Here is a 13,091-nt window from a genome sequence, read left to right as displayed (position 1 = left end):
AACTGCACGCCAGTCCATTTTGGAAAATGTCAATGCTGTACAGGAGAGCAGCCCTGCTCGATGAGAGACCCAAGATTCACAGGCAGCATGGTCCTGTGGCACAGGGGTGCAGAAACCCCATTTTGTGGGCCTAATCCAGCCCGTGGACTCAGCCTCCAAGCTGCTACATGAGAGACCCAGGCAGAGATAAGAAGGCACTCTACTGGCGTCAGGAAGAGGTTCGGCCAAGTACTTTTCTCCATGCTGAGAGAGGCACAGAACACCATGTCTCTCTCAACACAGAGGAAAGCTAGAATAGGTTGGGTGCACAGGTGGATTGCGTTGGTTCAGTGTGAAGTGAGGGACGTCCACCGAGCAAATGGAACAAATGTCTTTCCCCGCCCCCAGTATTCTGTGATACACTGCTTCTGAGCACGAGGTTTGATCTATGGCTAATAATCTTTATTATTAATAATCTTTATTATTGGGGGCCGCGGTGGCTTAGTGGTTAAGACGCTGAACTGCAGACCGGAAGGTCGGCAGGACAGCAGTTCGAGACCCGAGTGCTGTGTGATGGAGTGAGCTCCCGTCTTCAGTCCCAGCTCCTGCCAACCTAGCAGTTTGAAAGCAAGAAATTGCAAGTAGATAAATAGGTACCGCCTCGGCGGGAAAGGTAGCAGCGTTCTGTGCACCTCGGTGTTCAGTCATGCCGGCCACATGACCACGGAAGCGTCTTCGGACAGCGCTGGCTCTTCGGCTTAGAAACGGGGATGAGCACCGCACCCTAGAGTCGGACACGACTGGCTGGGGACACCTTTACCTTTTACCTTTTTAATAATCTTTAACAGACCACTTTGCCTCTGTTCATTGGGCCGGGGCGGGGAATGTTTATCGTGTGGGGCTTATTTGGCCTGTGGAGGTTCCCCATATGGTTTGCCCAATGGGTTTGGCCGAACCCACTGACACCATCCCTGTGGGGCGCAATTATGGTCCCTCGCCTAAAACAGTCCCCCCCCCCCCGAATAACTCCTTTTAAGGCTATCTAGGCCTGCACTTTCCATATATTAATTACCCACTCTTCTCAAGTGTGTGTGTGTATGAAATAACCAAGCATTATTAAGCAGAATCTGAGCTGCCCAAGATCATGCAGGTATCCCGCAGGAAGGTCTGGTCTTGTGTGGGTGTAGATGTGGTGCTGTTTTTGGCGACAGGTCAGGACCTCTCCACAAGCCCACAGCAGTTTTTCCACCCTGTGTCAATTTGTTTAAAAACAATGTAATTTCTGCTTCGCTACTGACCGTTTCGCATCTGTAATCCAGAGACCCAGGAAGGGAAGGAGATAAGCAGACGGCGCAATTAAATTTTTGCCATCGCTGTGCATTGCTTGACACTTGACAGCATAGCATGCCCTGTCTCTGTGAGGCATGGCAGGTGCACATGTCCTGTCCACTCCAGAACATGACTGGGGCAGCACCAGGGCCGCCCCTACCATTAGGAAGTGTGAGGCAGCCTCCTCAGACAGCAGATGCTTGTGTATGTGTTGTTTCTGCATGTTGTGTTTTCCTGTGCTCATGTTTTGTGTTTTTGTGCATGTACATGTGCGTTTTGTGTACATTTTTGCGTGTGTATACGTGTTGCGTTTTTTTGCGTATTCATGTGTGTTGTATGTTCATGAGTTTTGAGTGCGTTTTGGTGTGCTTCCATGTGGGTGTTTTTGTAGGTTTATGTGTGTGCTTCTGTTTGTGTGTGTGTGTGTTTTCTGTGCACTTTGCGTGTGTACTGTAGGGATGTAAGGGCTGGGTAAAATGCACTCCATTTGTCTTTCGGTCAGGTGCCTTTTGTTCCATCGTCCGCTCACAGACGGAAGCAAATTGTTTCTTTTTGTCATGTGGGAAAATACGCAAATAAATACGAGAGGTTTCGTAACAATTTACATAACTTACCTTAGTATGTAACATTTGGCATATTGTCCCCCATTCCATTCAGCTTTTCCTCAGGAGAAATTTGCGTATTTTTTTACAAATAAATACGTAAATTTTGGGGGGAAAGTAAAACAAATTCCAAGAGTCCATGGACTTTGGGTGGCCTGAGGGGGTCGCTCCGCAGCGAATTCCACAGGTCGGATTCTTAGAAATCTGAGCTCATTTTAGTCCGTCTTGAATTTCTCCAGCATCCCTAGAGTGTGTGTGTTCATGTGTGCATGAGTTTGTGTGAGGCCAGCAGTGGCAGTACCCCCTGGACTTTTCTCCAGGGGCCCGGCCATGCAGCCTGCCCTCTGCCCCCCTAAGCTACCCTGATGCCCTCATGGGGTGAAAGGAGACATAGTCCAACACATCTGCCAGGTGCTAGGTGTGGGAAGTTTAGAGCATGGGTGCGCGACACACCATCGCTGCCCCCTCCCCAACTAAGGAGAGAGAGAGAGAGAGATCTCCTGCTTCCTAGGTGTCCTTAAGGTCCACCTGTGCTCTACTTGCATACTTATGAATGAACCCAATATTACGGGGGAACCCCCATAAACCTCCGGGGGTCTCTTCCAGTGCCGGCTCCAGGGTTCGAGGGCCCTTGGGGCAAGACACCCTCAGTGGGCTCCCTCCCACAGCGAGTCTGCCTTCTCACCCCCATTTTTACTGGCTGCGCTTGCTCCCCCCTTCTCCTCTTCCTCCTCCTTGCCAGCACTTGCGTGCTTGACAGGCAGAGAGCCAGGGAACAAGTCAGCCGTGGCATCTCCTGCTCACCACCACCGTGGGCAGAGCAAGAGGCAGAGGAACAGGCAAGTTGCGCTGGGGAAGAGGAGGAGCAACTCCAGGGGGCTCTTCTTGGTGGGCCCCTGCCGGGATGTGAGCCCTCAGCAGCTGCCCAGCCATGCCTACCCTTGCTGCTGGCCCCAACCTCTCCCCTCCACAGGAAACCAAACTCCCTGCAGTGCTGTCCCTGGAAACATCTCCCGGCTCAGAGAATTCAGCAGCACAAGGCTTTATTTGAAGAGAAAAGCAGGACATAAATAACAAATAAAAATGCAGAATCCCTTGCAAACCACGCCAGAGAAGAAAAACAGGAGTTTTGGCCAAGGTCCTGTCCTGGCATTGGCTCAGCCCGTCGGCTTGAGCAATGACGGGTTCTCTTTGCCTCTGCTTGAGACCTCAAGCCCAAATGGTCACTGTGAAGGCCAGCACCGGCAACACCAGGCCGCTGCAGAGACAGACGCTGCTGCCATCGCTAGACAGTCTGTCTTGCTGCCGGTGAAAATGTCCAATGATCTCCTTCTGTTGGTTGCTACAATGGAGAGGGAGAGAGAGAGAGAGAGAGAGACTCAATCAGTTGGTGGCCAAAACACCAGAACAGTAGCCAAGGGCAATCAACCATTGTGGGGAATGCTGGGAAGGTTGCATCCTTTCAGAGCTCAACTTCACCAAGGCAGTGCCCCCGCCTTTTATTTGGGTGTATTAAGCAAATCAAAGCACCCTGACAGATATGAAGCTGCCTTCTACTAAGACAGGACCCAAAGGTGGACCGCCATTTCAGTGACACTCTTAGCGGCTGCATCCCAATGGTGGGTGGGGCCAAGCTCAAAAGGGGCGGGGCCAGAACGCCAGCATAACTGAGCTGAAAGCTGTTACTGCCAGGAGCTAAGGCTAGATCTACACTACTGCTTTATGGTATTGAGCTTGCAGTGTTATTTCCTGCTTTTTATTCCACATTATCCAACCCCCTCAACAAATGTCACAGTGTGTCCTATGAGGTATAAATGTGCAAGAGGGATATAGTTTTACCATGATGGGATCGTAACAACATGACACAAGGTGTTGATCTGGTCTGAGCTTCAGGACAAGCATTTCTGTCTTTCTGAATTGGGGGGAAAGTGCGGAAAAGCTGGGAAGCCAGAAAAGCGATTGGTCGTCCGAGGGAAGGGGTTAAGGAACCTGCAAACACATGTCACCTCTAGAACTATACCAGTACCTGACTTTTTTCTCCAGCAAGCAATGGCGGCAGCAGGGAAGGAGATTTGGGTTGGGGAAGGGTTAATTCCTCACCAGAGATGTTGGGGAAATCTACAACAGGTTCAAATGAGTTCGGATTTCTAGGAACGCACTGTGGATTCCACAGCAAACTGGCTTTTTCCAAGCCGTGCGGACTCGTGGATCATTTTTTTGTTTTAACTTTTGCGGGGATTTCGGCAAATACTCATACATCCCGTCAAGGAGCAGACAACAGGATGAAAGACGCCTGATGATCCGTGAAACTCAGACAGAACATACATCCTGACTCCTTGCCACAGCACCCAATCCGATTCTCCTCCCCCTGTTAATTTAAGATTTAAATAAAAAATCAGAAGATCCACTCCCTCACTGGATCTTAATTTGGTCTGACCCGCACCACAACAGAAGCCAGAACCTCATTGCCAACTTACTTTAGACCCTGGAGCAGCTGTGTCCAGTTTCTCAAGAGCATGAGCTGGTCTGCCAAGTGGGGAAAAGACAGAGGAACTGTTATGTCCCAAACAGCAATTGGTGTCCCTAAAATATGCTGCCCCCCCATCCTGTTGATGACCAAATTTCCCCGAGCCAGACACCCGTCCCTTGTTTCCACCATTGAATGGAATTCTAGGTTCACTGGTTTTTCACGGATGGACCCGTGTGTGAGTGCAGGAGGCACTGCATCATCTTAGAAGAGGCATTCAGTGGAAGATAGCTCTTTTAAGAGGCATGCCCTCCACATTTCTTTTGTGTGAGCACTTCTGTTTAGAATATACAGTGTTAGTTTTTGGAAAATTACCTTCCTGAGGAATCAGGAAGTTTTAGTCCATTGGGATAATGAGTCCATTGGGATAATGACTAAGAGGTTGGCTGTATGTCCCCTTTTCACACAGGCCAGTCCTCTGTTTGAAAAGTCACCAATTTGTTCTCTATCTGAAGGGCTCCCCAGTCCAAGCCCAGTTTATACATAAAAAACCGTCAGAATTGTTGACCATCGCCAGTTACACCTGGACAGCAGGCTGAACAGCAGGTGAACCGGTCACCTGGTCACAGTGTGGACAGCAGGCCAGCACACCTGGACAGGACAGCACACCTGGACAGTGTGGACAGCACTGTCCAGTGTGGACAGCAGGCCAGTGTGGACAGCAGGCCAGCACACCTGGACAGCAGGCTGAACAGCAGGTGAACCGGTCACCTGGTCACAGTGTTCCACATTAGCAGGTGGAAATTCAAATTGTATGTAAATCCCTGACCTCTTTTTTGGCAATTCACATTTGGCCACCCAGTTGACTAATCTGATCCTTTCATTGATTAAGCTCTGCAGCTTCAGAAAATACAAAAATAGAAGTTGATGGGAATTCTTTGCGTGTAATGTAGGGATGTGCGAAATCACCCCTGTCTGGGATACCAGCCCAGCCCCTGCCCCTGCCCCTGCCCGCCGGTCCCTGAATCACACTTGAGCCCCTGCCTCAGTGGCCTGGTTGAGCTCTGTGGTGGCCATTTTTTGAAAAATAAAATGGTGATTGCAAAAATGCCCATGTTTTTGTAGGCGTGAAAATGCACATTTCTGCGAATGCGCATATTCTCATGTGCACAATGCGCATTTTTGGCGAAGGCTCACATTTGTGTGCATGCAAAATGCACATTTTAAAAATGTGCATTTTTGCACAAATGCAAACATATGCATTTGCAAAAACAGGCATTTTCACGTGTGCAGCAATATGCGCATTTTTGCAATTGCCATTTTATTTCTCAAAAATAAAGCTCAATGAGGCCGCTGGGGTGAGCGCAGGCCATTCGCCGAGCATGGGCAGGGGGCGAGCAGGAGCAGGGGCTTGGCGAACAGAGTTCGGGGGTACAGGAAGGGGCGGTTCTGCCAGATTCCTGGACTGAATTGGGCTCCTGCGCCATCCCTAGCATAATGTGTAGTTTGCCCCTTACTGCATTTGGCAGAAAGGATGCCTGTTAACCAATGATTCAACGTACAGACCTTCTTTTCTGGCTCCCCAAGGGAACAAGAGACCTCTCTCCAAGGCCTGAAATCTGTCTATCTGTCTGTCTGTCACCACCATAGCTCCAGGACCTTGACACCTAGGCTCCTGAATCTTTGTATGCATACTGAGGGGACCCCAGGGGTGCATACCACATCATTATTTGCCTGTTTAAATGCATTAATTAATTGTAATTAATTTAAATGTATTGCTGTGTACCATCTTCAGTCACTAGATGGCAGACTTCCCTAACTAGTACATAGCTTTGCAGTTGGTTTGAAGCCGGGGAAATACTCAGAGGGAGAGAATTATACAGCTGCCCCCCACCCTGCTGTGGGGCAGCTCCCTCCCAGGGGGATGGAATGGCAGACCCCTCCCTCAGGGGGCTATAGGGCAGGGGGGAGCTTCACTCAGACAGGGCAGGCACAGTGTGTCTGACTCTGACAGCTACATACATTTGCATGAAGGCTTCGCTGTGTCAAACTAAGGGCTATTTGTATCCGTGCAAAGCCAAGTATGTTCGCTAGCATGTAAAGAAAGGCAGGGGGAGTATCTCACCTTCCAAACCTCTCTTTTCTAACTCCTGCAGGTGCAAACGTGTATTTAACTTTGCCATTTCAGAGCTCAAGATGGAGGTGTTTGCTTCCAGCATTCTCTGTGCCGAAGAAAGACAAACAAAAAGAGAAAAAAAGACCCTTCAGTTAGAACAGCTTTCCCCAACCTGGCTGTAGACTCCAGAGATTTTGGACTTCAACTCCCATCTGCCTCAGCCAGCACAGCCAACAGGCAGAAATGCCCCCCTCTGAAGCATCCAGATCCTCTCTTGTTTCTCAGTGGACCTGTTTTGGCTCCGATCCTATTGGCACGCACCACACAAGTTTGCTCTTGGAGGGAATCTACTGGAATCAGTGGGCATGCACAAACTTTGATGTGTCTTTCTGATCTTTTTGAATGAGGAAGTGTCCTTTAAAAATGGAGATCAAGTAATCCAGTGCTTGAATTAGGAAGCTAGAAAGGACTGTAGCTATTGCTTTTTAGAGGCTTGGGTGGGCCCGATTGGGTTTTAATGGGGGTGGAATTGCAGGGGAGGGCTTCTGGGTTTCACGATGGGCATCCCTCGTAATTTGACCACTGCGGTAATTTTGATCTGGAGGGAGGGTGGAGAGGCTGGGAGAGGGCTTCTATTCTTTCTAGTGGCGTAGGGAGAGACAATACCAGGAAAAGCCTCTTTTTGTATTTATTTTTATAGAAGTATTTATAGGCCTCCTTTTGGGACATAGACCTTGAATAAAAATAAAACCTGAATTGCAATAAAGCCAGACAGAAGCACAAAAATCATTGCAAACATTGAACCATAACGAATGATGACCTAAAATTAAGGCATTCTTAACATTCTTACAGTGCAATCCTATGCAGGTTTAGACAGAAAATCCTAATACTCCCAGCATTCTCCAGATGAAAAAACTCCTACAACTCCCAGCAGTCCCCAGCCCCAAAACTCTGACAACTCCCAGGATTCCACAGCCCAAAAGTCCTACAACTCCCAGCATTCACCAGCCTAAAAAGTCCTACAACTCCCAGCATTCCCCAGCCAGCTGCTGGCTGGGGAATGCTGGGAGTTGTAGGACTTTTTTTCTGTCTAAACCTGCATAGGATTGCGCCCTTAATGTGTTTTCGCGATCTGAATGTTGAAGATAGACCCCCAACTAATCAACTGGACTTCTGGTGTAGTAAATTCTAATTTCATATACAAACGGACCAATTCATAAGAGATACAATAATTTAATTATATTATCTACAGGTATCTTGACAATTTATGTGTGTGGCTGTATTTGATATATTATTATACTTATTTTTCAGGGTTTTTGGGGGGGTGGGGGAGGATTTTGAGGGAAGGATTGATGTACTTAATTTTTATATATTTTTTCCCCTCTTCCCTGCCCATCGCCTTTTCCTTGTGTGTCACGTCTTTTTAAGGTTGTAAGCCTGAGGGCAGGGACTGTCTTCTTTGTTCATTGACTGTAAGCTGCTCTGGGAGCCTTTTTTGGCTGAGGAGCAGAATAAAAGCACTATAAATAAAGAAGATACTTCTTAATGTCTGAAAATCTAAATCTAAATTAGAAAAAAAAGAATGATGCCCTTAATAAATAAAAACTCAGATCTTTGCAGCAACTTGTTAGATTTAAAAGGACTAATTCAGAAAAAAAGCACCCCTGAAAACAGATGGGGTTCTAAAACGTGTTTGAACTTCAGCAGAGTACCCACCACGGAGGGGGTGTGTGTGTGGGGGGGGCACAGCCGGGGGCCACTGCCAAAAAGGTCTTTCTCGCCCACCAACTGAACTGATCTTACAGGCAGGATGGTAAGCAGGGAATCCAAGGCAGATCCTAACAACTGGGTAAGTTCATATGGGCATAGGCTCGCCATTTAGCTAGCAGTGCCCAAATGTAGAAGCGCAACAGAGCTGCTTTTTTGCTAGCAGCGTAGCTGCAAAAAAGCTCTGAACAAGAGCTCCTTAGTGCTGTTTTGAATGTTATCTTATTTATTTATCTGATTTATATGCCACCTTTCCATGCCCCCAAAATGGTGCTCGAGGCGACTTAACGGTAATAAAACCAATATTAAATAAACTGAGTTAAAACTGTCATTAAAAGAAATAGATTCAAAACAACTCAAAAAATTTCTCACAGCAATAAAAGAAATAACCCAACAGAACTCTTTGTTTTGCTGGCCTTATAAACCAGAAATGTATTTTACAGAAAAAGCTGTAATAGTCATAGAATCATAATTTTGGAAGGGATCTTGGAATTCCAACTCCCTGCTCAGTACAGGCTCTGCAATGTAGGACACAGCTCCAATGTCCGTGATGTTGTTTCTGCCAGCCATGCCCTCTTCTGAAACCCTCCATTCCATTGTTCCACTGTTTCTGTCCCAACAGACACTTGGCATCACTTTTCTTCTGAAAGTTTTTTTTCCCCTTTACCTTCTGCAAACTTTGGGGTTCCCTCGAACTGGCCAATACCTCCCTCTTTTCCTTTGTGGTCCCATTCTGGCTACAGTCCTGTTGGCACGGACCAGTTGAATTCACTATTAGAAGGAATGATATGTCAGCATCATGCATTCTTAACTAACCAGAATATCATTCCAGGTCTCGGTGTTTCGAGGATTGAAAGTGATGTTGAATACAACATTTTGAAGACAACAACAACAGGTCCCTAATGTCTAATAGCCATTAGTTCCTGGATGGTCACCTATAAGGAATGCTATACCCACAGGGGGTTGGACTAAATGACCTCTGAGGCACCTTCCAGCTCTATGGCAAGCGGTGCAGGGAAACAAGTTAACATTTCTACAAAACAAACATACCCCTATGAAGATGTAAGCTCCCTACAGTCTTGAAAGTCTTTAAGACTTTAAGATTTCAGTTTTCCTGCTTTGTTAGTGACTAATAAAACTCTCTCTCTCTCTCTCTCTCTCTCTCTCTCTCGATGTAAAGCAGCACAACAGCAAAGAAACAAGGAGTTTCTGGATCTGCTATGGATCCAGTCAGTCTTAGGTTAAACTATATAAGAATGACGGGCCAACAACAGGGTAATTTTGAAATATATTTAATGCTAAACGTTTCAGCTTCCACCTTTATTAGCAGCTGTGATGAAACTCTCTTGGTTTCCATTTCATATCACGGCTAGTGATGAGGGCAGAAGCTGAAAATTTTAGCTTCTAAATATATTTTAAAATTACTCTGTTGTTAGTCTTTCTATCTTGCACACACAGAGACATATGATTAACTGCTTCCTTCTGGGATCTAGAACAGAACTTGTTTGAAGTGCTGTTTGATGCTTTAAATCATAGATTTCTTTCTATCACCTATCTATCTATCTATCTATCTGTGTGTGTGTGTGTGTGTGTGTATATATATATATATATATATATATGCGCACTCATATATATGTAATCTGATGCACCCTGAGCAACCCCACTGAACATACTGGGACTTACTTTTAAGCAAACATGCCCCGTATAAAGCTGTCTGTTGCCTCCAGAACTATTGTTCCCTTTCTGAGAAACGCAGAGAACCTGAAGGCTGCCATGACTGACAGCTGCTCAGGCACTCAGTTTGTCATTGTCTAGACTGTAACACTTCCGCGCATACCATCCTTCAGGAAACAAAGAAACAAAACAGCAGAAAAGCTGCACACGGAATAAAAGTTTGGGCTGGCGATGGAAGGGAACCCCCAAAGATGAACAAACCCAGCCTACCGTTTGGTTCTGGCAAGATTCCCAGCGCTTCGTGGCCACTTGGAGGGTCCTGTTCACTTTGTCCAGTGAAGCTAACATGCCACTGTCTGGCCAGCTCTCTGGATCATCGTGGTCCTGATCCGTGTGGGTCGCGAAGTGAGCCAGCCCGGCTGCTAAGATGAGGATGATGACAAATTCGATCGCGGACACAGCCATCCAAGCCTTCCGGGTGCCCCACCGGAAACTTGGCGAGCCTTCCATCATGGCAGGTAGTCGAGCTGAACCGAACCAGAATCCAACCTTCAGACCTGGTTCAGAGACGATGTGGTCCCCGTGCCAGGGAACTGAACCCCTAAACACCCAAAGCCCCCACTTCAAAATCGGCAGTCCAGGGTGCTCCCAGACGAATGCCTCCAGGTGCTACTGGTCCGAAATCATCACACAGCTTTTCTCCTTCCCTTCCTTCGCAGATTTTCTGTGGGCAGAAAAAACCCAGACAGAAGAAGCATTGAAAAAACACAGGAGGGTGTGAATGCCCCCCTGTGAAATCTGACGAATGAGGCAGGGCAATTGCAGGATAAAAAAAACTGTCTGGAGTTTTGGTAATAGCGTGCTCCAGAAATTTTGGGTAAGAGCGGTGACAGTTCCGTTCTGCTCTGGTTCTGTTTGGAAAGATCCTGTTTCCCACTGAGATCGTGTAAAAGGAGGAGGAGGAACAGCAGCAATTGGGAGGATCTCTTGGTGCTCAGTGCTACAAAACTGCAGTGGGGATCCTTGGGGTCATTCGAGACGGACGGGTCCCTAGCACTCCCCGGTCATGGCTCTTCCACTGTAAACTACAAACAGAATTGCAGCTGATTTTCTGCACTGTTGGGGATGTTATACTTTCCCCCCGGAGTTTATCCCGCTGTTTGTTCCCTCCGGAAAAATGGGTGCGATGTTGTTGTAGGGGTGGGGAAGTACAGAAGCAGCAAATTTTTAACCGTTTTCCTCCCATCAACACTGAAAAAAGATTAAAATCACTTCATTTGCAGCTATAGTGCTTATTTCAGAAACATTAAACTCTGCTGTTGTTCACTCGGTGGTCTAATTTGAGTCTCAAATCAGGTTAGTCCACCCAGTGAACACTAGAAGCTGCTCTGATATGCAGTTTTACCAAGTTTTACCAGAAGATCTCAGTGGATCAGGTGTAGTGGCGGAAGCGTTGGACTACGAGCCACGAGACCCTGGTTTGAGTCTCCACTTGGCCATGGAAGCTCACTGGGTGACTTTGGGCCAGTCACAGGCTCTCAGGCCAATGCACCTTGCAGAGTGGTTGTTGCGAAGATAAAATGGAGAGGAGGAGGATAATATCAGCCGCCTTGGGTTCCTTGCCAGAGGAAAAAAGGCGGGATAGAAATGCAAGAAATAAATAAAATAAACAAACCCATGGACCTTATAGAGGACTTTACCATTTGAAGTTTAAGATTTATTGAAAGAACGACCTTCAAGTCAACCATGCCGGGGAACATGGGTGGAAAGGTGCTTTTTCTAAGTCTCTTCAATTCTGTGGACTTGCAGATCACTTTTTAAAACTTTTGAGAGGGATTTGCACAAATGTGCCCTTGTGCAAGGGTGCATTTGTGCAAGTGCACACTAGCACAAAGGCACCTTTGCAAATGAACAAAATTCTCCTACAAAAAATCTGATTCCATCAAAGAGCAGATGATGGAACAAAGGTTGCTGGAGAACATGGGTGGGAGGGTGCTGGTGCACTCATGTTCTGCTTGTGGGTTTCCTGTGGCTGGGACATTCTGTGTGAACAGAATGCCAGATGAGATGAACCTTTGGTCTGATCCAGCAGGGCTTTTTTATGTTCTTAGATGTGTTGGACCACAAGTCCCACCACCCCCATCCAGCATTGCCAAAGCTGTAGTATAAATAGTTCTAGAATCATAGCATTTCAGGGTACCTCAGAGGTCATCTAGTCCCACCCCTTGCTCCATGCATGATCTGCAAGGAAGCATGCCATTACAGCATCCCTAACAGATGACTCCGCAGCCTCCAGCAAATGACAGCACCCACCCCTCAAGTGATCCTTTCCTCTGCTGAACGGCTCTAGTCATTAGGAGGTTTCTCCTAATGTTTGACCGAAATCTGCGTCCTTGAAATTTGCCCCCGTCGGTTCTAGTCCTGCTCTCAGGAGCAACAGAGAACAACCCCCCCGCCCCGTCCTCCCCATCAGATATATGAAGATCTCCCCTTAACCTTCTCTTCTCCAGGCTAAACACACCCACCTCTTCCAACCGTCCCTTCGCGGACCTCCAGTTGGGCTGTGCATGAGATTCGGATGAACTGAAGCCTGTGCCAAATTGGGCCCTTTTGGACCACGCCTAGTGCTTCCCGAGGTGAAGTGAGCTTCCCCTGCAAAAAGTGATCAGAGCAGATGCTGAACCGTCCACGTGGCTTCGTTTGCAATCCGGCTCCAGAAAGCCAGGCAGCGCCTCTCCAGAATTAGCATCCTCTGCTTTCGTTTCTTCAAATGCAGATAAGAGGGGAGAGATGAAGGAGGGAAGGGGCTGAGTGATGGACAGGTCCATTTCCGAATCCTAGGGCATGTGTGCTCTCCAATCACTGTGTTTTGGGGGAGGGCAAAGGCGGGTCCGTGGGACTGGCATTCTGCAAACATTGCGCCATGAAAACACGCCCGATACTGGTTGGAGCCATCGAAACTCCCCAGCCCCTGGACAGGGCCTTTTGGAGCATTGGCTGTTTCATGCCTGGGGTCAGCTCAACTGTCAAGATATTGACAGTTCTCTTTCTTTCTTTCTTTTATGGAAGCCCAAGGTGTCATACCTCCTCCTCTCCACTTTATCCTCACAACAACCTTGTGAGGTAGGTTAGGCTCCCAGAGAGGTGGATACCAGCC

The 13,091-nt window shown here is 47.5% G+C and overlaps 1 protein-coding gene across 2 annotated transcripts; it reads right to left on the bottom strand.

Annotated features, from left to right (window-relative positions):
- Positions 1 to 2,936: 2,936 nt before the first annotated feature.
- Positions 2,937 to 12,712, bottom strand: LOC146333779 (uncharacterized). 2 transcript variants are annotated; one of them, XM_084825763.1, is made up of 5 exons: positions 12,460 to 12,712; positions 10,205 to 10,658; positions 6,503 to 6,599; positions 4,388 to 4,436; positions 2,937 to 3,252 (listed from the first exon to the last, which is right to left on the bottom strand). In XM_084825763.1, exons 2-5 carry the CDS (start codon positions 10,445 to 10,447, stop codon positions 3,120 to 3,122), a joined length of 522 nt encoding a protein of 173 aa, XP_084681889.1. In that variant the 5' UTR covers positions 10,448 to 10,658; positions 12,460 to 12,712; the 3' UTR covers positions 2,937 to 3,119. The 2 variants fall into 2 exon arrangements, with proteins under 2 accessions (XP_084681889.1, XP_084681890.1); XM_084825764.1 differs by lacking the exon at positions 12,460 to 12,712 and having other exon boundaries at positions 10,205 to 10,887.
- Between the last annotated feature and the right edge of the window lie 379 nt (positions 12,713 to 13,091).

The sequence above is a fragment of the Heloderma suspectum genome, chromosome Z (assembly GCF_057233095.1).
Source record: "Heloderma suspectum isolate Gila_16-S chromosome Z, 16-S_ref, whole genome shotgun sequence".
Lineage (NCBI taxonomy): Eukaryota > Metazoa > Chordata > Lepidosauria > Squamata > Helodermatidae > Heloderma > Heloderma suspectum.
The sequence above is the reverse complement of the archived record's forward strand: the minus strand, read 5'-3'. Positions and strand labels throughout refer to the sequence as shown.

What these genes read in the sequence shown, in the direction of transcription:
- LOC146333779 (XM_084825763.1), bottom strand. Translation starts at nt 10,447, where the DNA reads ATGATGGAAGGCTCGCCAAGTTTCCGGTGGGGCACCCGGAAGGCTTGG. An exon ending in AGAAAAGAGAGGTTTGGAAG is followed by an intron (nt 4,437 to 6,502) that starts GTGAGATACTCC and finishes CCCACTTGGCAG; the next exon opens with ACCAGCTCATGCTCTTGAGA. An exon ending in CAGCTGCTCCAGGGTCTAAA is followed by an intron (nt 3,253 to 4,387) that starts GTAAGTTGGCAA and finishes TCTCCATTGTAG; the next exon opens with CAACCAACAGAAGGAGATCA.